This window comes from Amphiura filiformis, chromosome 15, assembly GCF_039555335.1.
Source record: "Amphiura filiformis chromosome 15, Afil_fr2py, whole genome shotgun sequence".
Taxonomy (NCBI): domain Eukaryota; kingdom Metazoa; phylum Echinodermata; class Ophiuroidea; order Amphilepidida; family Amphiuridae; genus Amphiura; species Amphiura filiformis.
Window position 1 is genome coordinate 27542278 of NC_092642.1, and position 26467 is coordinate 27568744.

The 26467-nt window shown below is 36.5% G+C and overlaps 1 protein-coding gene across 1 annotated transcript in view; it reads right to left on the bottom strand.

Annotated features, from left to right (window-relative positions):
- Positions 1-3412: 3412 nt before the first annotated feature.
- LOC140171447 (chondroitin sulfate proteoglycan 4-like) overlaps positions 3413-26467 on the bottom strand; it is a 273253-nt gene continuing 250198 nt past the window's right edge. The window contains 5 exon segments of the mRNA XM_072194708.1: positions 3413-7070; positions 14819-15562; positions 15565-16056; positions 16059-17271; positions 17273-19455. Of these exon segments, the coding sequence (XP_072050809.1) occupies positions 4498-7070; positions 14819-15562; positions 15565-16056; positions 16059-17271; positions 17273-19455 (7205 nt within the window). The 3' untranslated portion in view covers positions 3413-4497.

Here is a 26467-nt window from a genome sequence, read left to right on the forward strand (position 1 = left end):
CCTAACTCCCAAGTTAATACCAATATTAGTGACCAAACCCTTTGGCATGAGTTGATAATACCATATCATGTATGGACCAAATCTTAATATTTTTACAGTATAAAAAGTCTCCATTTAAGTGACCACAATAACCCTATCCATTTTAACACAGACTTGTGACATTTTAAATGTTTGTGAATAATACAAGACAGACGGAATATAAAATAATTGCACAAGGTTGTTTTTTTTTCGTCACAAACATTTTATCATTCAGTGAAGCTTCATATTGGATAAGACCACAAAATGATTCATACAAGATCTAAGAGAAATGCTAACAACAAAATCAAAATTAACAGAAATGGTTTAAAAAATTATAATTGAAAATTATACAAAGAGTATCAGCAGACAGCAATGGTTACCAGCAGGGTAGTGTTGACTTTCTTGAGATTTTTTAAAGTTGTTTAACACTGAAGAATTTCTTTAAGTAACTTATCAACTTCTTAGCACCCATTTTCAGCCTTCCTTTTTCAGCCAATCTCTTTTCATTTGATCTACCATCTTTTCAGATTGATTGTACGAGATTAAAATGAGTATCAAACATGCCTAGATGAGCCCTCACCAAATAAGTTCTATAGTTAACTTAGCACCTGTTTTCAGCCATTTTCTTTTTCATTACTTCTGCAATATATTCACGTGGATCATATGTCCAGATGAGGAGATGAACAAGTACAAACATGCTTAGAAGTCTTTGGGCTACACATTTCCCACCAAAGAAATTGTGCTTTTTTTTCTTAGCAATTTTTTTCACACAGTTTCTTTTTCATTACTCTTGCAATATATTCATGTGGATCATATGTCCACACAAGGAGATGAACAAAAGTACAAACATGCTTTAGAGCTACACATTTCCCACCAAAGAAGTTCTGTAATTATCTTCTATAAGCACTTGTTTTCAGCCAATTTCTTTTACAATATAGTCAGGTTGATCGTATGTCCAGGTTTAGGACATTCACACCAAGTACCAACATCCCTAGTTGTCTTTGGGCTACACCTTTTCCACCAAAGAAATTCTGTAATTAACTTCTTAGCACTCGTTTTCAGCCAATTTGTTTTCTATTACTGCTACCATCTATCATATGTCCAGGTGAGGTACTAGTATTTCTCTCACTTTAATTGCTATGTTCTACCTTATATTGACCTAACCTATAAAACTTGCAGGCAGCGTCTTGCTCTCTTCCTCTGCGTAACTCGGTGCAGGAAAAAGATGGATTAGATCGCTCCTGGGTTTGCTGTGCTCTGAACATCAATGCAAGATTCTTTTTATAATATCTAGCACTTTAAGAGCCTGTGGTGTAAAAACTAGGCATATCTGTACTCGGATTTCTTTCTTTTTAAACAATATGTTGACCCAACCTAGAAATAAATCATCCTATCTTCTGTTGTTCTCACAAGGGGAAATGGATGAAACGCTTGCTATACTAAATCTTGCAGTGGCGTAATTCAAAGCTAGTGAAATATCCTGAAAGTAGTAGATAAATCCTGAAAAACGGTGTGAAATTGGGCTACAATACCCCCAAACAGGCTGAAAATCAATACAATTTTGACAATTTTGGCCACAAAAAATCCTGAAATCTGGAAAAATCCTGAAGAAACACACCCCTGCTTGACATATCCCCAAACAATATGTATAGCAATCTCAGGAATCATGAGCTTATACTTTACATGTTGGTACTCAGTTTTTCTCAAACTTAATTTGCTAGGTGCCATCTTATGTTGACCTAACCTACAAAATACCAGGTATTGCCTTGCTATCCTCCTTTACTATCACTGGTTATGACAGAGAAGTGCGATATACTTCTCATTCAAGCTGCTACAAGATTCCGTATACAGACTTGTCATGTTGTGTCTGGTCTTTGTTATGAAACCTGTCTGCTGAATTATCCTCATAAAAATCGATCTCATTTGATGTGAAATTGTAGCTATGATTTTAAAAGATAATATGCAAAAAGGGACCTGCTGGTTGCTGCCATCACCTGTTTCGTCACTTTTGAAGACAAAATTTAACATATTTTCCATTTGTATAAAAAAAAATCAGTTATGATAACATATAGTTGCAACAAATCATTATGTGGTCTTAACCAACTATAAGAGCTCCATACAGTCACAAGCAAACAACCAATATGAGAGAAAGCATAGCTGCCTTAGAAGAATAGCTGCCATGTTGCATATTGCCAATGGAGAATAACAGAAGAGTTCCTTCATTAACTTTTATTTTGAATGCCTTTGCACCAACACTCAAGTAAATAAACAACACTGCACACTGCTTGTAATGCAAGTTTTGCCTACGTCTTGAATCTCCAGATGAAGTATATTGGGCAATACCTATTTATACCAAGAACTCTACCCTTCACGCCAACTTTCATCAGAGTTCAGCTTTTGGGAAAACATGCCATAGGGAACTCTACACTTTTCCCTGTAAGAAGAGAGAGACCTTGTCTTAAACCATTGACTCCATCTCTTGCTACAGTCTGTGGTAAAACACATAAAACACACTTACCGCAATGGAAATACACAGTTAAAAATGTCAGTCAAGCAATGGGCTATTCCATTTAAAATCCACACTACCCCTGTGGAAGATGTTGGAAATATATTCCACATGGGGAGTATGACTTTCAAATGGAATGAACACATTCAGCAGTTCCATTTGAATTTCATATACCTTCTGAGAAAGATTTAACCTGAATCTTCCACTGAGGGAGGGTGAGTTACAAATGGAGCTACTAATGTCTTCATCCACACTCCCTCTGTGGAAGATATTTCCAAAACCTTCCACAGGGGTAGTGTGGATTTTAAATGGAATAGCCCAACACATTCCCTTTAACAGTTTTGCATGTAACTGAAACACAGCTATGCATTCTCTCATACCAGTATTACATAACAATTTACATATTTAAAAACTCTCACTGTAGGGTCACAAACATATCCCTATATTCGTTGATAAAAAAAAGTTACAATAACATTGATTACTTGTTCATTACATGAGTTAACCACAAACCAGTTGTCTTCATATAATTATCATATTCCATTTTGTTTTCTCATATATTTCATAAATATATACAGCTATGTACACATACTGATTTAATACGTAATAATAATAATTTAGGCCATATTAAAAAACATGTAAATACAGGTTGACACTCTTTGAAACGCAATGCAAAGTGCATTTTGTTTTTTCTTGGTTTTAAAATACGAGTTTGGTTCAAAATTAAGGCTGAATGAAGCTTTTTTTTTTTTAAATTCAACCACAATTTGACCAAACACAAATTGAAGGCTTTAATACTATTTAGTACTTAATATTAAAAGACTAGTATACCTTAGGTATACTAGTCTCAGATAAAAATGCATCTTTCAAGCTGCTTGGTGTCATACGGTATTATAGCAGCCATTTTGTTTTTTCCAGCGGCCATTTTGTTAGGCTGTCATATTTTCTCTAGTAATCATTTCCATTTATATCCTACTTTGATTCCCAATCTTAAATCATATCATGAAATATGAACAAACAACAATTTTTCTGAACAGTAAAGGCAATTATTTTTGAGAAGTTGTTACTGCTCACAAAAAAATTGGTGACTGTACCTTCATTGCACACTTTTTAAAACAAACAGTAACAGTGTACAATGACCAAAATGATTTGAGCTCTTGTTGCTAAACTTTGATTCCCCTCAAGTTTGGTAGACACATCAATGGTTTTTTGCAGTTGGGCTGCAAGCATGCCAACAAACCGCCCTTGTATGTGCTCTGCATGATTAACTTTACTCACACGATTCAATACTACAGCCAACTAAATAATGTACTTAGGTCAGACTTGAGGTAAACCAAAGTATACATATTGGGCTATCCCAGTTGAAATCCATACACCCCCTATGGAAAACATAACCTTAATCTTCCACACAGGGAGTGTGAATTTCAAATGGAGTCACCCATTAAGGTAACCCCATTTGAAAATCATCCTTTAGCCCATGCTAATATCTTGTCAGTTAACAGTCACAACTTTCTTCACAGTTTAAGGAAGACTGGCTTATCTTGCATTTATTATGCAGATTTTTGGCACATGGACATATACATATGGACAAAATGTGCAGGTGTTATTTCATTTCAAATTTTCAAAAGATTAAATATTCATATATAGTACAAGTGCCCATTTAAAAAGTGCTAATTATGGTCTTTGGCAATATACACAAGCAATAATATCACATGTTCCACATTGTGACAGATGGCCTACGGACTAAAACAAACAAAACTTTCATTAAGTTCTATTTTACAAGATAACAGCTTCCTAAATACCATAAGATTGTCCAAACTCCCATTTTTGGCTCAAGATACAATGTATCTCTGTAACTATAGCAATGACACCAAGCAGCTATAAGATATCTACTCTTCCTCCAAGCTCAACAATTTTGGCACACACTACACAACCCCCCTTCATGGTGAGAAGTGTCCCTCCTATATTCACCTTGTTCATACCCAGTACTGACTCTTTTTCAGTGTTGGGCTAGCAGTTCTACACTGTTCCATATATTCATTTTCACATTGTTCACAATTACTGTCATATTGATAAGCCATTGTAGCCGTTCCATTCGATGATAAACTAACAAGAGAATTGACAGGATTGAAGATTTTTGGCGACGGTGGTCGACCTAAGGCTGTTACAGTCACTTGGGGCACCATTGGACTTTGAATGCGATTTGGAATATGGCCGTTCTGCCGATGATCTGGCCGTATACTTGTGATGTTAACAGGTGGCATCATACCGACCTGGACAGGCACCGGTTGCGAGCCGGGATACGGACCAATGTCCGGCTCAGGATACGGAGATTCACGGCCAGTTTTTGCCCCCTTTTCTTTTCCGTTATTCAGCTTCCATAGTACAATTAGTATAATGATAAAGATAATGACGATAATGATCACAATAGGTACTATAATTACTATAGTATTCAGTTTTTGCGGAATAACATTTTTAGTCTTTGGATCGCTATTAGCTTCTAAATCATTTGCAGATGCTGTCGTTGGAAGGGAATCGAAGGGATTACCAGGTAGAACTATTGTATTGTTCGGATTATTCCAAGATGGCTGCTCCCGCCCCCTTGTTCTAAGGCGTGTAGGAGTAGTGGGCTGCGTGGTGTAATCAGCATTTCTGGGACTTATTTCTATCTCGAAAGTCACTTCCACCGGCTGTGCATTGGTTGCGGCATATTCAAATCGAAAACGATCTTGAAGTGTTACGTTGCTTTCTAACTCTAATAAATCTGCTGCGTATATCACCTGTGCTGCCTTGATGTCTGAATACTTAAATTTTGATATAGCTAGTCTGGACGTCATGTTAAGTATTAGCCCGCGTCGCGGTGGATAATGTATTTTGAAAGTAGGATCGCTGCTAGTTTTACTGGCAAGTTCACTGGCATTTATATAATTGGTTGTAATGGGTATGTACATGCCCGTTGTAGCATTGAGCTTTTCAAGATAAATAAGCGGTTGCACATTAATTGTTACATTTAAATCAGTCACCGTGTTGTACTTATCGTACATAGTAAACCCAAGTAAATCACTGTTCATGGCTATTACGGTCTGCACATATTGCACCAAATTGTCATCGATCTCTTTCTGTGTGAACGAAAGCTGCGGCATATGATTTACCATAATCTGACCAGATCGTGGGAAAGTTGTGATGTTGTATCGGACGGTATCTCTGTCACCATTTGTTGTAACATTTAAATTTAAGTTTGTGATGGTTACAACTTTGTCACCTTGGGGCAACTCCACTTCTTGAGTATGCAAAGATAATTGCACGGAAACTACTTCAATTGTGAATTGTTTAATTTGCACGTGTGCCGATGCGCCATCAGTAATTTTAAACACAAAGCTTCCCGATTTCTTCCCTCCATCATGAACAAACTGGATGTCGCCGTTATCGATTTGTTCTTGCGTAAACTGTGTGACAGATATGGAGGGGTCGCTAGTGAGCGCTAGCTTGCCATTGGACGGTCTGCCATATAGTTGGTAATGAATTTCGCTAGGCAGGTTGTCGGGGTCAACTGTCCGAAGATCTTCTGGTGTTATGATCTTGCTAGTACCCTGAACAACGCTCATATGAAGAGAAGTAGTCTCTACCACAAACATGCGATCATTCACTGGGTCAATGATTATTTTGAACTCTCCTTTGTAAACCAGCGGATTAATCTCACTATTAGAAACTAAACTACCTTCATTGGCTAGGACTCTTACTGTAAAATTAAAGCCATCCTGACGATCATCTGTATGATCATGCACATATTTGATACCGATATCATTTATGTCTGTTTGTGTGAACTTGGCTTTATTCGTTAAGTTGCGTTGCCGTAGTAACAAGTAACCATGCGATGGTCGATCTGTAATTTCATACTCGATAGTGACGGTTTCAATGTCTTCATCTGATAAATCATTCAAAAGGTTTATTGCACTTAAACGATCATCAGTGATGGTGATAGTTGCCCCTTCACGAACCTCCACCCCCTTATTGCGAATTTTATATGGTGACAACGTGGGCGTCGTCTGCATCGGCTTTGTCGTTACCATATTAGTTGTCTCGATCATATCGGCTGTGACAACATCAATGGCGAACTCTTGACCGCGTAAGTTCTGAGATAAAGGCAAGATGACGTCAAAAGTGAAACTATCTTCAGAAGCAGAGCTATCTATTGACAGCTGATAACCCAACAGGCCGTCGTCAATATCCTTTTGAGTAAATTCGGACAATGTCTGGAATGTAGCGGTTCCTGTTTCTTCATTGTCAATAATTCGAACAATCAGTCCATGATGAGGACCATCGGTGATTTGGTACGTTATCGGTTCTTTCAAGACAGTCTGTGTCTCTTCCGTTGGCATCACTTTGAGATTTTCACTGGTGATTGGTTGAAGGATTCCTGGTGCTGCTTTGAGGCCGGTGTTGTTGACGACAGTGATGAGGAGTTGTTTTGCGATGATGGTGAAGAGGCCCAATGGGGTAACATGGATACCGTCGCTGACTCGGAAACGGAAACCACCGGTTCTTGCACCTGTGGATGACAATAAATTCAAAAAATGAATATTAAAAAGGGGTAACATTTTTAGCTCTCAGAATGAATGAAGTTTTATAAAATTATTATGGCTCACTTCATCATATTCGTAACAAACTTTCAGGAGTAATAATTTCAAATATAGAGATTGAATTCACATAGGCCTGCATGGGGTATATTAAATTACTAAATTTTGTCTTTATCTGTCTGGGTCATTTTTTTTTCAGGAAAGATTTGTACAAAAAGGATCCAAACTCTTAAACTATTGAATGCTTTGATATCATAATCATCATAATCATGAGACAACAGTGTTCTCTATTTAATTCATGCTGATTCACATTTATATGTGATAAAGTTGTAGTACAAACTCATGCAATTTTTGTCAGTAGGTCGTCTGATTTTAATACAAGCAACTTGAACTTACTGTGCATGCAAAGTCATGAACATTTCATCATTTACCTATAATTGCATGAAGTGCAATTTATCAATGGGCCATTAGTAAAGAACCCATCACATGGCTCGTCTTGAAACTAGAATAACATGTTATTTTCGTTAGCATTAAATTTTCACAATTTTTAACAGATAGAACATAACTAAACTTTCTTTCTTATGCGTTTTTTTACTTATGTTTCCTACACCATTTCATAAACATTAGTCATGAAAATTTCAAACCACTAAAATGTGGTTTCTTTTTAAACTGTGAAAATATCAAACTACATTTTATTACAATTTCAATGTCAGTGCCCATGTGAGATGTACACAAACTAAACAAACCAGCGAGAGAAAACTTGAAGTTCACTGCTCGCTGGGTGAGAGGAAATCACCTCGACAATTTTAGTCGTCAAGGGAACAAACAATACGGTTTGTGTATTAGAACGACTGGGACATCATGGTGTTATTCCAACACTTAGGCAAATTGTATTCCTACTGTTGGTGTCTGCGTAAACCTTGCCTTATAACATTGCATGCATCAACAAATTTAGCAAATTTCAAGATGATTCTTATAAATCTATGGCCATGATCAAGAACCACTGACCCAATACTAGGCATGTTTGTACTTGTTTAGATGCATTTAAGTAAAACCAAATATGATTAAATATGTAAATTATTAATAAAGAATGAAGTTTTACTACTTTTCAGATCTTCCAATACCTACACAATAAAGGTTATATACTACTATGTAGTCATGTGTGTGCCAGTATTCTATATAGGGTATTAAGAGTATGTGATTCAAAGACATGTTTTATAAATAATATGGCACATTTTGAGCTGAGCAGACTATGTTTATGTTTTTGGAAAGCAAAATGCAATGTCTTATTATTCTATTGATCTATTTAGAGTTTACCACTTTAATTCAAATTTAAAGAACAAGCAACATAGTAACCTTGGCCTAAAAAATTCTAATTTGAAGAAAAAGTCTCTGGCATATCATTTGGGACAACCTGTTTTGAAGTGAGCAGTCAGGAAAAGATGGCTATATGAGATATTTCCCATCACATGAATTTTCTGATTTCAGGCTTTAGCTTTTCTCTCTATGTTTCAAAGTTGGTTGCATTCCAAATGGGTTTTTTTTTCATTCTTGTATATTAAAGGGGCATCTGAAAATTCTTAACTTTTTTTTCATTTTTTGAACATTTACCAATGTGGTAACTAACCCCTACAATGAATAAACTACTGTGTTTTCATGTTATAAGAGATGAACCTTAATTCTTTATGATGGAACAAGGAATTCCATGCAAATCCAGTATGAAATGTACTAGTAATCTTGCAGTTTCTTCATATTATTAAGAGTCTGCAAAGGTAAGGGTATTCTCCTAAATTTATCAATCATGTTTAAATGACTTCAGAAAATTTTACCACATATATTTGGTTGTTGACTTTGAGTACAGTATGCAATTTGATTAATTCAATACTCTTGTACATTGCACTGCACTGCTTTGACACTAAAGATCACTACCCACTTAATCCAAGTCATTCAAATCGACACATCAAATCTAATTCATGCCGTCTTCAAAATTATTTTCCCCCATACAAACCAGTCCATAAAGAGCAGGCAAATTACGTATACTCACAAAATGTGAGATGCGATTGCACAGACACACATATCCTCTTCCTGCACTTTACATTGATACTATACACAATACATTATGGGGGGTTCTACAAAACACCCTCAAACCAAATTGATTCAGATCCAAGTAACCCTCATACAGGAACGACAAAAGCAGGGGTCAGAAGGGACACATGCCCCCGAAATTTGACAACCCCCTAAATATAATTATATATGTAGGCCTAAATACTCATCCCTCTAAATAAAAATTTGAATGCTTCCACATCCAATGTCCTCATGGGTGTACATGATAAGAGACATAACCATGCAGAATTTATTTTGGGATGAGGTTGAGTTTTTAAAAGGCTAACATAACATGAAGCTTCTTTTGAAATGTTTTTGGTACACATCAACCTTAAAAACCATGTTTTGCCATTTGTGACCACATTTTCACCTAGATGAAATTTATGTTTGGTGTCATATAATAATCAAAGACCTAAAATATCAGCATGATCAGACACTAACTTTTTCCAACAACTTTATCCCACAGTCTTAAAAGTCAAGACAATTTATTACCCCAAATTTATACAAAAAAGTTTCACAATTTTGGTTCCAAAACTGACCTCAAGGATGAAGGAATTATTCAGGATTTATTATTCCAGATTAAAGTGAATCAAAGAGTACCCAATGGATCACCCTATGTCAAGACTACAGTACACCTGACATAAATATGCATGTGCATCTAATACAATCCAGATTAAACCGAATCAAAGAGTACCCAATGGATCACCCTATGTCAGACTACATACACCTGATAATAAATATGCATGTACATCTGATACAATGTTACATTCCTTGGATGACATTCTCTTGCAAACTTGATCATTTACTTATTCCATACAGAAAATCACAGCAATTTTGAATAAAATTGTGAATAAATGATTTTTGAAAAAGGTAAATGACTTTCTCCGACACATAATGTAATGATTACCTCAAAATCGAAGTGCATAAATATTTTCTAAATACTGATATTTCATAAAACGATATATGATTTTAGAATAAGAGCATTTATATTTTTTAAATTCAATGATGCTTTGAAAAATGATGCAACGTATCATATGTTTTAGGCCAATTTAAATTACTTTTTTTTTGTACTTATTCTTTTGTGGAGATGATAATTACTCATTCAAACCAATTTACACAACTTCTACAAATTTTGTGTAAAGCATAAGATCTTTTTGTCTCTTTCTTTCTTTTCTATTTAAGTTGACTATGTTTTAGATTTATTTAGTTACCTGATAACATACTTTTCCTTACAGACACATTAATGTTTGAAAATTAATTACATTTTACTATTGTGATTTAACTTCAAAAACCCATCTAGTTTTGAAACGAAATATTTCAAAGTAAAATTAGTTTAAACATCTTTGATGTAAAATTCAAATTAAATTTCAATTTTAAGGAAAATAATGCTGTAACATTTGATTTAAACATTCATCAAACATTTCTCGAAAGATTCATCTACACTCCTGCCAGAAGGTTCTAAATATTTTCCATCACAAATGTTTTCTATCACAAAATTAATCAAACTTTCAACAAAACATTTTGTCACCTCTCACAAAAACACCAAGACATCTTGCCATTCTTGAAATGACACCATGTAAAAAGGATTTTTTTTTAATTTGCAAGAGAATTTTGTGAGTTAAATCAAGATTAAAATGATGCAGTACTGCAAAACTCTATTGAAATGTGGTACAGGCATAGATTAATTTGAAGCTAGAATAGTACAAAGCCGATAGCACGGAAGAGAGAAATTTGCCTAGTTTTATTTATGTATTCAATACTATTTGCTCCATAGCATTTCCATTCATGATTTTATCGCTAACTCCTGATTTAAAGGGATATTGCTGAAAATGGATAGCTACTGATAGTGAACGTGAAATGGAATACGGTTAAAAGGATGTAGTACTTGGCAAAAAAAGATTGTTTCTTGTAGGTGGTCTGAAAACCAAAATGTAAAATGCATTTTCATGTCAGAATCTGTCTAGTTTAATAGGAAAACAAATATCACTAAGTATATAGACTAGTACTAGTAGTTTGGTACAAGGAATGACCTACTGGTCAGGTCACAGGTCTTTCTTGTCAATATTTATTTATCCTACAACATGCCTCAAATTGCACATATTGATTGTCAATTTATAAGTTTGTGCAGCACAGAAGGTTGATTTATTCAGTCTTATGATTTTTTTCAAATAAAAAAACCAAATGTGGGACAATTCCTCTAAAAAACTTAATGCATTCAGCTTACAAGATAGCAAATCATTTTCCATTGTACTCTTTTTCTGACGCAAAATCAAATTTTAATTTTATGTAATTGCTCACAAAATCCCATCAAAATTGGGCTTTGCGTCAGTTGTAGAGATAATGAGGAATTTATAACGTAGCTGTGCAATTTGTATAATATATGAATCAAAATATGACAAAGTTTTAGTTTAAAATGTGTTTATTTGCAATTTTAGAAGAAAAAAAAATACTCAGGATATCCCAAAATCTAGAAGTAAAAAAAAGAAGAATACAGTTTTAGTTTTCAACTACATTTCTGTAGCACTGAATTAGTTTTGATTTGAAGAAAAATCAAAAAAAAAGAAAGAAAAAAAAGAAGGATTGAAACAAGCACTTATCTCCTATTACTTGAAGAAGATAAAAACTCGCTATAAAAACCACTGTGGAGATACATGTATTTTAGCATATCCAATGACAGATTTGCTTAGCAACGGGAAGGGGGAGGGACAGATGTAATCAATCCAGATGCTTTATGGGTAAAATCACTAGAATCTCATCCTCTCAGTACACAGTTCTTTAACCCCAATATCCCTGTACAATCATAGAATGACCTTTGAATGTATTGGGTACAAAAACTCATACCCCACAACATCAGGTCAAATTTTAAGCTATGATTATTAAATGGGGGTTAATAACTGATGCAATTTGGTTATGAGACTATTACAGTTCATAGTGAATTAAGATGGAATGACAATCAGAAGTGCTAGATTTATTTTTCACAAGCAGTTAATTTTTAAAAAATTGTGAGATCTTGCTTACAATATTAAAATGATACATTCTAGAAAACCTGGTGCAATGGCAAAAGTCTCTTGCAATGGACATGCCTTTGACAATAGAAAACTTAAAACAAAGTGTTTTGCCTGGATGGGACACAAACCAAGACGCTCAACAAAGGAATGTCTCCAAGCAAGTCATGTCTAACAATCAAGATGTGCCTCAAGACTGGATTGACATGACATGTCTTGCTTTTTAGACATGTCTTGAATGGTGAGACAACCATCATGAAGATGTTTTGCATATATAAACATGATTTCATATCTTGATGGGGAAGCGTCTCAAACTGGCTTCACAGGACATGTCTTATATAGTATCTTCAGGTATGACACATGATCCTATTTCTTATGTTGTCTTTGTTGAAAACATGCACAATTACAAGACAATGTAGTAAGGACCTGTAGTGTAGCCAGCCAGGTGGGGGGGGGGAGCACAGGGGCAAATCAGGAGGGCAAAGGAAAAAAAAAAGGGGGCAAAGAGCCCCTCTTCTACCAAAATTCAGCCTGATCATGGGCCAAAATAGTGTAAAATACAAAATTTTGCTGCACAACGCACACACATTGTAAAGATAAAGCCATTTCCAACCTGATAATGGGCGAAAATAGTGTGTGTAAAATACCAAATACCACATCGTCCCAATAAAGCTTTTTTTGAAGCTCAGAGACATACAGTCTCTATGTATTGTATGATGCAACTGTAATTTTTTCGTCTGTGCCCCCGAAATTTTATTTTGCCCCCCACCCCCTCCCCCCTGACACCCCGAACAAAAAAGCTGGCCGCCCCTGGTAAAGACAGTATGTTAACAGTGTACAAATTATTTTCTTCAATGAAAACGAAGCATTATGACATCCTGCTGGAACCTGTGAAAATTTCCTGATACTAAACAATGTTTTTATTTCATACAAATAAAATGAAAATGATGTGATTTTCAGAATTGTAATCTACAGTGGAAATCTGCTATAGGATGAGAACACTGATAATATTCAGGTAAAATTTCAATTTTAGAAATGATACTTTTTTTTTTAATCTAAAGATGAAATTTGAGTATCTGATATCAATGTAATTGACACCTATATTTGTGTAATCACTGTCTTAAGGTTGGTCTGAACCCTGGAATTATGGAAACTTTGGGCCTCATAACTTCTAAATTGTTGGTCTAAAGTATATAAAAGTATACATATTTAGAATGGTAAAGACTTGATAAGTTCATCTGTGAGGTCAAATTTGGGCCAAAGTGGCACTTTTGGCCCAAAATCACAAAAATAACGGTTTTGGCCAACTTCTTTTTTGTGCAACATAACAAAAAAATTCTTGGGCCAAATTTTTTTTGTTATTAATTTTAAAAAACTAGATCAAAATATCTAGGACCCGTTTTTCATTTTTTGAATTTCGACTTACTTTGAGAAATTTAGCCAAAAATGGTCCAAAAATGCTGATTTTTCAAAAAAATCATAAAAAGCCCAATTTTGGCACAAATTTCAAATATTTTTGGTGAAATTGGTCAAAATTCAAAAAATGAAAAAGCGGGTCCTAGATATTTTGATCTAGTTTTAAAAATTAAGAAAAACATAATTTTGGCCCAAATTTTTTTTTGTTACGGTGCACAAAAAAAGTGGCCAAAACCGTTATTTTAGAGATTTTGGGCCAAAAGTGCCATTTTGGCCCAAAATTTGACCTCACAGATGAACTTATCAAGTCATTTCCATTCTAAATATGTATACTTTTATATACTTAGACCAACAATTTAGAAGTTATGAGGTCCAAAGTTTCCATAATTCAGGGTTCAGACCAACCTTAAAACAAAAACATATGCTTTTTTATTTTTTATCATAATTAAGAAATATCTTTTACATTTTTGTATTATTTTGAATATTGAATTATAATTATAATTATAAAGTATATTGAATTACCTAAAAGAAGAGTTTATTTCGTAGAATCAGGTTGGTAATGCAGTTAGTTATGCACATGCAGTTATTTGCCTTTGTAATTTTTTTGTATTTTTTTTTAATTGGGGGTCATGGTTCATGGATCTTGGGTCATGGTTCATTCTCATTGTTCTTAGATCAAGTTTGGCTACTTAAATAGGACTAAACATTGTGAAAATAGTCTCTGTGTTGGACCTAAAAACACTTGACAAAAAGATCCCAATTTCATATCCTTTCCAGGGCTTTCACAGGTTTGTTTTATTATTGATTGTATCACACTTACCTGGTAGAGTATGTATGGAAAGAAAATTCTACTTGACTTCAGTTTTAAAGATATGATATGTCTGGCAAACAAACAAACAAACAAACAAACAAACCCAACAGTGTAGAATTCCATCTACAAGCACACATATGCCTCTAAATGAGGGTTTTTTTTAAGAAAGAGAAGAAAGGCAGACACCGTCCACAAAAACATTACTTGGTGTTTGAGCAACTATATATTACTGATACAGACAGCTGTAAAACATGTATTATTGTATGACCAATCTATTGTAATGTTCTTGTGGAGGGCGCTGCCTTTTGTCTCTTTCGTCTTAAAAACACTCGTTTACAGGCATATATGCTTGTAGACAGAATGCTACGGTATGGTTTCTACCTACCTGTGTGTACAAAGATAACATCTTTATTCTTCACGTTAGCCTGGGTAAAATTTCTGATAGGAATGCCTGGTTTGGTCTTTAACGCCACGAAGCCATTGGTTGGTGTTGTCGTTAACGTATACATCAAGTTGTCTGCTTCTGTGTCCGCATCTCTCGCATTCAAAGATTCTGTTGTGATTGTCGTGGTTGAACCCACATAAACCAGAATGCTGTTACTGGACGTCAACTCTGGAGACATGTCGTTGATGGGGAAAATAGTGATCTGGATGACCGCTGGTAAGCTTGATTTATCTCCATCAGTGGAGTTAGCAACCACAACAAAGCTATCTTGGGTTGTGTCGCTACCATCATGGACGTAGTAGATGAACTCGTTAGCAATGTCTTGGGTGCTGAATTTTTCTAATGGTTCTCCTGAATCACGTGAACTCTCCACCAACCCATTTGACGGCTGCTGCAAGATGTAATAGTCAAACTGTTGATCTTGATAGAATGAATGTGCAATATGAAGCACCTTGGTCGTAATGGACTTGGAAGCGCCCTCTAGTACGGTAATACTTTGCACTTCTACAGGGACTACTTTAGGCGCAATGTCTATCGGTAGAGTCAGGTTGCCTATTCTTGTGAATCCCGTTGACACTTCAAACGTGAATTTATCTGAATCAAAGCCGGTGTTGGTCTGAACGTAGTACAGATGTCCGCGATTTACATCCTGCTGGGTGAATCTCAAGATTCTTTCGCCGATTCAAAGTTGGTTGTTTCATCAAGATCTTTGATGAGTTGAAGATGACCATGCATGGGTGATGCAGTGACTTGATAGTTCAGCTCCACAGGAAGATGGTTGGTGTGTGTCACTTTCAGATGAGACTTATCAATAACAGCAAATGTTCCTTCCTCCAGGGTAAGCTTCAGCAGATGGTCAACTTCCGGAAGTCTTTGGTGACCTTCCAAAAAGACACGAATCTTGAAATAACCGTCCGCAACTTGGTTTTTAGCTTGGACAGTAAAATTGAAAGAATCCACCATATTGGATGTGTTGTCATGGTTATATTGCACCTTAGATGCTAAGAGATCCTCTTGAGTGAAGATTGACGATGGGAAACCATCTACAGTGAGAATGCCATGGCGTGGTGTTACTGTCACCGTGTACGTTATTTTCTTACTTTTCACTCCCATATTAGTTTCTACACTAAGATTGTAATTCGTAATCATAGCAGATCCTCCATGAGTCAGTTTCAGGCGGTGTTTTGATCAAGTACGATGAATGGATCAGATGCTTGTATAGTCAAGAAACCAGCGTTGTATTCGCTGCGATCAGTGTCGAAGACAAAAAACACCATTCTGGATTCTAGGGAGTTTCCTTTATGTTTGAATAACAAATTGCCTTCATTTAAATCTCTTTGAGTAAATTGGAACACACTGATATTCTCATTTTGAGCAGACACTAAGTCTCCTATGGGAATTCCTTGGCGCTGAAAGTTGATATCCACATCGTCAAAATCAATGTCTTTGTCTGTGTATTTCAGGTATTTATCTGTTAGCGGAGTCTTTCCATTTCTCACAACAGGGAAGATCTTATTCACAGTTGGTTCTGGTTTGTGATCATTCTTCATTTGCACTGTGATATCAACCGAGCTTGTATAGTTCAATGTTCTTCTAATACCGTTCGGTGCAATATACGACGCCATAGCGTAAATGGTGAACGTGTCACTTTCAGTCTCCGAATCATCATGCTGGTACTGCAAAGTCCCGCTTTCAAGGTCAAAGTTCAAGAAAGACTTGATGTTGTGACGAGCTACTACAGATTCGCTAGCATCTAACAGTTGCAACTCTCCATGTTCTGGTCTCTTGGTGACCTGGTAGACGAAGTCTGTTATGCCACCTGCGACTAAGTATAGATCCTGCCTTGTTATCACTTTGGCAGAACCTTCTTGGACAGTGAAACCTTTATTTGTCACAATCAAAGTCTCTGTGTCTGGTTTATAGGAGATATTAAATCTCAATATTGAACTTTGTGCGTTTGGGACTGATATTTGAAAGAGAAAGGAATCGTTGAAGGGAGAGTACACTTGGTCGTCAACTTGGTAGCCGATTAGTCCTACATCAATGTCAATCTGAGTAAAATTACTGCCTTCTATAAGCTGTCCGTAAGATGGCATCAAAATATATCCCTTAGCAGGTTTTCGGACTATGGTATAGATAATAATGGGCGATGGAGTTAGAGGATGCTCAATGGTGGCTGATAAATTGGAAGATTTGATAATTCCTTGCCGTCTAATGTCCAAAGTAAGACCGGTATTGCGAACAACTTGAACTGTAGTCAGTACAATTTCAATCTTGAATTCCAGATCTTCGATGGATTCATCCAAGCACGAAACAGTCAACGTTACCCAATCTCTCTTAAGCGCTTTTCTGATTGTGGATTTAGCGGCAAAATAGCGCAGATCGCCCCTTGTTGATGTCCTCTTGTGTGAATCGACTGGCTGCATTCCACCAGCTGAAATCTCCTTCAAGCTCACTCTTTAGTTGAAGTTCTCCCATGGTAGGGAATTCTGTTATCGTGTAAACAACTTCAAATTGACCATCAGGATCGTTGGTAGACACAAATAGATTCCATGACGTGATTGGCACCATGGACCTTGGATTCAATCTAGCTGCGCTGTTGTTTACAACTTCTAATTGTAATGGTACTGCATCGACTCTGAATGACACCAAATTGGTTGTAAGCAATCCATCTGTCAGCTTTATGACAATTCTTGATTTATACAGAGGACCTTTGTGCGCATATACCACTCGTCCTTGATCTACTTCATCCTGTGTGAAACCATATATCGGTCTGCCGGGTATGTCGATAAATTCAAGCTGACCAACATTTCTACCTTGGTTGACAACCAGAAATGACAGTTGACTGGTCGTGTTATCAGGATCGACAGCCTGCAAGAAGTCGATAGGAAGCGGCCGTCTGGTATTCACGATCATATTCAAGACTTTGTTTGGAGCCAGGATCACAGCAGGCGGGTCGTTCACAGGGGTCACATCAATTGCCACAGTCACATTGGGGCTACCTCTGAACACTGATGGGATGTTTTCTATACCAAGTAACTCTACTGTCAACATTACTTCATCTTGATAATTCTCGGATCCATCGTGAGAATACGAGATTTTATTTCCGTTCAGATCTAGTAACGTAAACTCTAACGCATTGTCGTCCCTTCGTAAAACGTCATTCAACATGGTTCCGTGTCTGGGTCTCTTGATTATTCTGAACAGCACCTGTGATTCTCTGACATTTAAAGCTCTCAAGTCCAGATTAAGGTGAATGTTATCAGAGTTGATGACTTTTCGTTGACCCTCGTTGAGTCTGAGAGGAGTTGATGCGAATGCACGAGTCTGCATTCGAGTTGTTCCTGGTGCACCTGTTGTGAGTTGATCGACCTCTTCTTCATCGTAATCGTAATCGGATTCGCAGAGGAAGTCCATACTACCTGGACCGGTCTCATGACAAGCTTCTCCTGGACTGCAAGGTTCGTCTTGGAAGCATGGAAACTCATAGACGCACCCAATCTCTATGCCATGCGTAACTCTTGAATCAGCTAGTGCCTGCTTCTCATCGTTCACCTCTACATCACGTATACATCCACTGAACGACCCTCCTGTTGATTGATCTGTGATGGACCTCAAATTGCTGGCATAAGCTTCTGATCTTGCTTTTTGGACAACGCCTCCCACATAGAGATTACCGCCAAGGTTGATGGGTTCTCCAAAAGCTGGGTCAAAGGTCATGATTTCTGGTTCATAGTCAATACTGATGCTAATATCTTCTTGACTGATGGTGATTTTAACCCAATGCCACATCGCGTCATTAATGACCCGTTGAGACACAAAATCCATCCGATCTATGCCGTGTGACAATAGCACCCTCACATGGCCATTAACAATCTCTGCAGCGACAAATGACTCTCCTGCTTCGCCATTGTACAGCAGAAGACCCAACGGTGCAGATGTTTTGACCCAGCATGCAAAGGAGCCAGACTCACCAACCTGCCATCTTGGATACACCACATAAGCAGTCTCTTTCACAAAGCTTATAGCGGCATCAGGTGCAGCTTCAAATTCGCTAGTGCAACCAAGGGTAGTCTCAAATAACTCAACATCTTGATGTAAATAGGTACCATTCACAATAGGAATACTATTAAACTGGATATTCTCGATGCAACCTCGGAAGTATCGTCCGGCTTGCTCAATATAATTCATCACCAGAGTCCCAGTTCCACCTACAAACATCCCATGATCAAATGCTGATGATCTTGATGGATTCCCAAGAGAAACCTCACGCTCAAAATGATCATCTATACCCAAATATAGACTATTATCTGCGATGCGTACATGGACCTTATGCCATCTCTGATCATTTAGCTTCTCTTTTAGCGGTGATTTAATGGTGTGGTCTACTCCAGCTAGTTCCAGTATGACCTGGATGTAACCGGATTTGAGTTGTATGATGCAGTAGTCTCTGGTTCCAGCCAGCAGAACGAGTAGACCTTTGGTACGACTTGACTTGAAATTGAATTGGACATCTGTCTCTTGGTATGTGTCTTGTTCTAGTGGTGAGTGAATGTAGCTGGTCCCATAGAAGGAAGCTGTAGAGAAAGAAAGAAGAGAAGGAAAAAATTAAATAAACTTGTTGCTAACACATTTCACATTGCATGGAAGAAGCAGTGAATTCTTCATCATGAAGTACTGAAAAAATAGCATTTAAAAAGGCTTAATTTTTTAAAGATGGAACTAAATATAAATAATTTGATCAGACATATCATCTAGGAGAGGACTTTTTACCCCTTACACAGACACCCCACCTCAGGGATAAATCTCAACACCCAAACACACCCCTTCACACCAACACAGATATAAGCACACACTCTCACACACATTCACCCCCACCCCACCCACAGATATAATAAGACACTCACATACATAACAACAACTCCTTCATACATACACACATACATACATTCAAAGATATCAATAGTAATCATAACCAAAACAACCACTGAATCAAACAAATAAACAAACATGCAAAAAAACAACAACAAAAACAAACAAACAAGCAAACAAAAAGCAAAGGAAGTAATACAGCTGTAGTACAATCCTTGGAGTTAAATAATAGCAGGCAAACAGTTTATGGGTTTCATGCTATCTCTAATTGTTTGTTTCAGCTCTGACGGATTGAACAATTCTACTTCAACCGCTACTCAAATGTAACTAGATTTGAGTTGTATGCAAATTATTCGCTTTAACTAAAGTTGGCTGACTATAAGACCAACTTTGTATCTAAATCACAGTCTCCCTATAAAACATGAACTGATACTCTACTTTTACCAATAGAGGGCAGCCACCAACCCACCTGCAAAGATGAGTATAGCAGTTCTGCACCATCACTATATACATTTCACCCGATCCAATCTACTCACTAGTTTAATGCTCTGTATGCTGGCCATTGGCTTCAACATAAAATGCCCAAGTTTTGAGATATTTTCTAAAAATATCAAGCGCTATCTCAAGAACCACTGAACCAATACTAGGTTTGTTTGTACTCATTTAAATGCATTTGATTCCAAATATGGATATGAAAATGTACAATTCTGAAATTTTGAACTTATTATCTGCAGTGGACACCTGTGTGGCGAGGGTTGATGCAGAGAACAAACATTACCGCATAAATGGGGCAAATATACATATATTACTGAAACAAATACAAATGATAATCGGTGTGAAATGAATAAGCTTAATTAGACTAATGCGAGTCTATGTGACGATTCAAGTAATACTAGGCAATTAATAGACTCATTAATACTGGCTGATTTGATTCTGTTTTTTTTTCTTTCTGTTTTTTTCTTTTTAATAATTATTGTAATACCGTAAAACCCCGTCTACAAGCATATAGTGTGCTTCTGATGAAAGCTACATTAATCCAGTCGCCATTTAAATGGAGTTTGAGCAAATAAATTACGGATCCAAGCATATACAAACAAGTATTATTTTAAGACCGATCTATTGTATTGGTATATTAACCCTTGCTTCGAATTAATTTAGCTTTTATAAAAAAACACTATATATGCTTGTAGACGGGGTTTTACGGCACAAGTTATAAAACACATATAGAGGTTGCGTCGATCTGAGTACTTCACAGAAATTGAACGACACAAATTTATAAAGACAACTCAGAAGCCTCATATTAATAGTCTACACATTACTTTCTGATAAAAACTTTGCAACCCCCTTTCACCAGTATTAAAACATAACCCAACTTCTACTTTACTATCTCAACACAAAACTATAGCACCTTGTGAGACACACAAACTAATCATTTTTTTATTTATTTTTTCCCTTCCTATAATTACAAATCTCCGGATATCTGTTGCACCTGTAAAGGAAACACTTCCTCTGAAACTCAATATTTTATTTGTTTTGAAATTGCATCTAATGTCAAGAGAAACAGTAGCATGACAGTAGGACTAAATCAACACATATCCAGTCCGTGCTGGCATTATTAGCTGTTTAAACTGCATTTAAAATGTATCCATTTTCATGAGGGTGATTTATATCTGCCATCTTTGGGAGGTATAATTTTCAGCAGGATTATCTTTTCATCTGAACATTATATGATGAGGATGGAACTTTATATTTTCTTCATGAAAATTGAAATTTCTAAATTTATTGGTCAATGAAACTAAATTGTGTCTTGATGGCTTGACATCATCATTTTCTCATTTTGCAATTTGCCTGTTATTATGCTTTATCCCCTATGCAGCTGTATACAGGTGCAAACCCTAGCCAACCTACATATAATAACCACCACAGCCAGGATCAACTCCCTGAGTTTTGTACAGGCCTAATAAGTACAATTAGGAATAAGTTCCATGCCCATGGGAATTTCAAGCTAACAAGAAACAAAATCACTGGAGGAACTTGAACTGGTACCATCAATCAGTCAGGCACCAAACTCTGACTGAACTACCTGGACTAATGAAAATACCTCGGAAGACATTTGTTCTCAGCATGACACCTAATTTTGTCATTTTCCAGTCATAATTATACAGTGTTAAAATTGACAAGACAGGAATAAACATGACCGCAAACTCCTCCCAGCATGATGGAGGAATGTACTCCTCTTGAATGAAAACAAACATTTAATACTCAAGCACTTCTACAGATGAGACTACAGACTCCATAACTTTTGTAAAGCAAACCAGTCACCCACAATTCAAAACAGCAATGTAAGAAATTTGGTAGCTTTCTTTCTAGGACTCTTACAAATAAAAAATAAAGATTTGAATACATTTTGTCCCAATTACAACATCCACTAGGTTTACACATCTTTGTGACGTACATACCATTTGATTAAGAAAGTCTCATTTTGTCCTAAACTGCTAAAGGAGTATTTTGTGATCCTAGCATCCTCTTTTTATGACATTTTTCAGTAGATATCTACGGAAAAATCACAATTCCCAAAATTTCAGTTGATTCCGATTTTGCGTTTGTGAGTTATGCATTTATGTGTATTACACTGCTCCATAGGCCTCTGTGTTGAATACATTCTGGTATATTAGAATGTAATTGGCAATATTTTTGCTAAACAAATTAATATGCAAGAATTTTTTGTACATAAACATTATATAGCCAGAGGTTTCCAGTGGTATAAATTTTTAACTTAACCTTATTAAAGAAAAGGGGGGAGGGGAGGGGAGGGGGAGGAGGAGGGGGAGGGGCAGAGGCGGTGGAACACAAAATTGAAATGCTCCTTTAAAAGGCTATTTGTTTAGTTTAGCTTAGCCTGACCTGTGTGTTTATTATTGAATACCCACCATCTTCAATTTAAATAACATGTCTTGCAAATTTGTGATTTAATGATATATTTTAAATATTTATGTTCATGGGTATATCCAATGCATGCACAGGAATATTCTGGGCCTGCCAATTATATGCATAAACATACACATAGAATAATGATTTGTTTATGCACAACCATAGCTACCACACATAGTTCATTCATGTGCAAGGCTGGCAATTACATGGTGTAGTCCCAGGCCATGACACACTATTGTTTATACAGTTGGGGGAAAGCAAAACAAACCAACAGCAGCCAGGTAGGGGTCACGTAGAATATGGCATGGAATTACATTGGAAAGTTATTGTAGTATTTTGACCTTTTCGCATTGTTTTGACTAAAATAGAACATTGATATGTGTGTGGAGTGAGATGCTGACATGGTTGACTGGTAAGCTTACCTGTTGGCTACAGCTGGCTGTGGAATGTTCATTAAGACCTCATCAACATATCAACATATTTGAGGTGAAATTGAGTCTCAATTTGAGGGCTCACTTACTGCTGTATATAGCGGGACAGTTTCATATTAAAAAGCATTGGTTTTGCCCAGTAGGATTGAAATATAAAAAGGTATAAGAGAATGGATCAACTGCTATGTAGTAAATCAACCAGGCTAATAATGCATGCACATCCAATTGGGATGAGTCCCGGGATGGGTCCAGTCACCTCAGAGCCCCCACTCTGAACTGTCTGTAACAATGAGAAATAAACTGTTGCACTTGCAGATCGAAGTTCAATAATTAAGCCATTATGTACGGTTGGGCTGATGTAATTGTAAAGCATCTTTCTTTCCAATGCTCTTTGGGTTGTCTTTGGTTTCCGTTCCAGGTACTTAAGGCTGCTGTCCATGTTTCAGACCCATTATGTCTTTGTCAGCAATACATATTGTTATAAAGTCTTGTTCTTATATGCTTTTGTAACTTACTATCTCAAAGAACATCCTTGAATTTATATGGACTTTTTAAGTTAGCGATCTATCAGGTGATGAATCGGGGGAAAATCATGAGTACTTTTTGAAAGAAGTAGAAAATGAAATAAAATGAAATGAAATATGGCCAATAGCTAATAGCTAACTTTTTCTTATAAAGCAGAAAACTCAGTTAAAAATTCATACATTTGTAATAAAAAATTGACATAAAATAAAAATCCCAGATTGACCCAACCAGCATAACTCAAATGCAAACTAGAGCTGCATGCTAAAACCTGATTGAATTGGACGGGTCACGTTTGACCTCCAGTAACACTTACTGATTACTAATATCTTGTGATTTGACACAGTTTTCTGCTATTTGCAAGTCAGTTGCAAAACTTCTATACATGGTAATTGATTACTGACTTGAAAATAAGCTGGGTTTAACAGGTTACACTTGCACTTGGTAATATTGTGTGTGAGTCTGTATGGGAAAGTCACGACTGACCTTGCTCACTTTATGTATAAATATGCAAAATTCAAGAAAGTGGAAATTCCTGCAGGTAGGATGCAAATCGGATGGGTTATGGATGTGTGGACTTGCTTTGAATTCCAAGAAGAGTTAATAGTATAGCATACAAGTCTCATATTGTACCAAAAAAACAAAAAAAAAAAACACAAAAACACACACAAAAAAAGATTTAAGGTACACAATTACTACCCTCAATCAGATGGAAAGTATTAATCATATTGGTATTCTGTTTGATGCCCAACTTAACCTTTTTATATATGTTAATTGAAAAACTATTGAAGTATCAAAGAATAAAAAAAAATAGTTTTACACTAGTATTCTATTACGTAGGCCTACACAAGTGAATTCCAAATTCAAGAAGAAGGAGTAACTTCTCCAATCTTTTTGTTTTCTTCAACATTTTCAAAACCATCTCAAATCAGACAAAATATCTTGAAGCATTTTCTATTTCTGTCCCTCTTTATCATTAATCTGTCTGTGTATCTATCTGTCTGTCCCCATCTCTCTCCTTCATTCACCTCCCAATGGACAATTCCAAATAAAAACCATGTCAACTTGAGGAAGATTTGAAATTCCAGCTAAAACTATTCCATAGCCAACAATTTCGTTCCAAAACAGTGGAAAAGGTGAGGAAGATTTTGAAGTTTCAACACATAGGGGTGACTATACTAGATTGAATAATTTTTCACATTTTCATCTGGATTCTGATATGCACCGGACCAAATGTTCCAACGGATTGCCCATACCAGAGAAGATATCTTACCCTTCCCAGAATCCTTTGCAACATGATATATCTCCTCATTCCATTACTAATTGTACAGGTTCACTTTGCTGTCATGTTGAGCATAAACTGGGTAAACATGGGTCGATAGTCAAGAAATAAACATATTTTGTAAAATCTACATGTGCTCTGTTCACTGAGATACTTTTTGTCACTATCGACCCATGTTGCATCAGATAGCAAATCAGTACAGGATATTGAAATGGAAGAAATGCATTGTGGGAAGTATCAGATATCTTCTCTGTGACCATACAATTCAAATGGAATTGAGATAGTAGTGCCATCTTCCATAGGGGTGTGAATTTCAAATGGAATATCCCAAATGTATCACTCCCTGCCCATTGCCTGCTTTCTGATTGATCCACATCTTCTTCCATAGGGGAGTGGATCTCAAATGGAATATCCCAAATATATCGCTCCCTCTGTCCCTTTGCCTGCATCCTATGATTGATCCACATCTTCTTCCATAGGGGTGTGGATCTCAAATGGAATAGCCCAATTATATCGATCCCACTGTCCCTTTGCCTGCATTCTATATTGATCCACATCTTCTTCCATAGGGGTGTGGATCTCAAATGGAATAGCCCAATTATATCGATCCCACTGTCCCTTTGCCTGCATTCTATATTGATCCACATCTTCTTCGATAGGGGTGTGGATCTCAAACAGAATAGCCCAATTATATCACTCCCTCTGTCCCTATGCCTGCATCCTATGATTGATCCATGTACGTCTTCAGACTGGTATATCTGACGATAAAAATCTTAATACATTCATGACCTGCTCCACTTCATAAGCCTCCACAACAAGGTTGAAAGTCAGCAAGCTTAAATCTTATTTTCCCAATACATCTATAAAGGAAATGTAGGTTTCAAATTTCAAAAAAACATACATATTCTTTACTTTACATCAATATAAATGGGTCAGCGCCTTCAGGCAATTGACCAGGAAACATAGAGCAAATTCTTTGGGGATCTGCTTATATCTGTTTTCTGGGGCAAGCATACAGCAGACCAAAAAGCTATTTCTTGAATATTACATCCGTTAAGTGTGCACAAGGGGTACAGATTTAGGTTAGGGATACTTTGAAAAGGGTCAGAGGTTAAATGGACTTAAGGTTGGATTTAGTAGGATTATAATGGTACAAATTTGTATTGGAAATGTGAGGTGTGAATTTGATGTTTTTATAATTCTAGACTGACTTACATATGCGAACTATGAGCACAATTTGCTATCTACTTAAGATAGCACTAATTCATTGTCCTATGGATTTTAAAATTTGCATGACCTCTTACGATGGTATCAAAACAACTTGTGAAATTTCCCGGGCAATTTCTGAGAAGATGGCCAACGCAACCAGAACCGTGGTCTGTGATTGGCTCGTGGCACACAACTTGACATTTATGCAAAACAGGTGACAGCCTAATAATGGCACAGGACATAATGGCTCCACCTCTTATTAATCTACAATACAATACAAAACATAGGAAAACACCCCACACAACAATTTTAGTTTTGATTGAAGTTTGCTCATTCAAAACC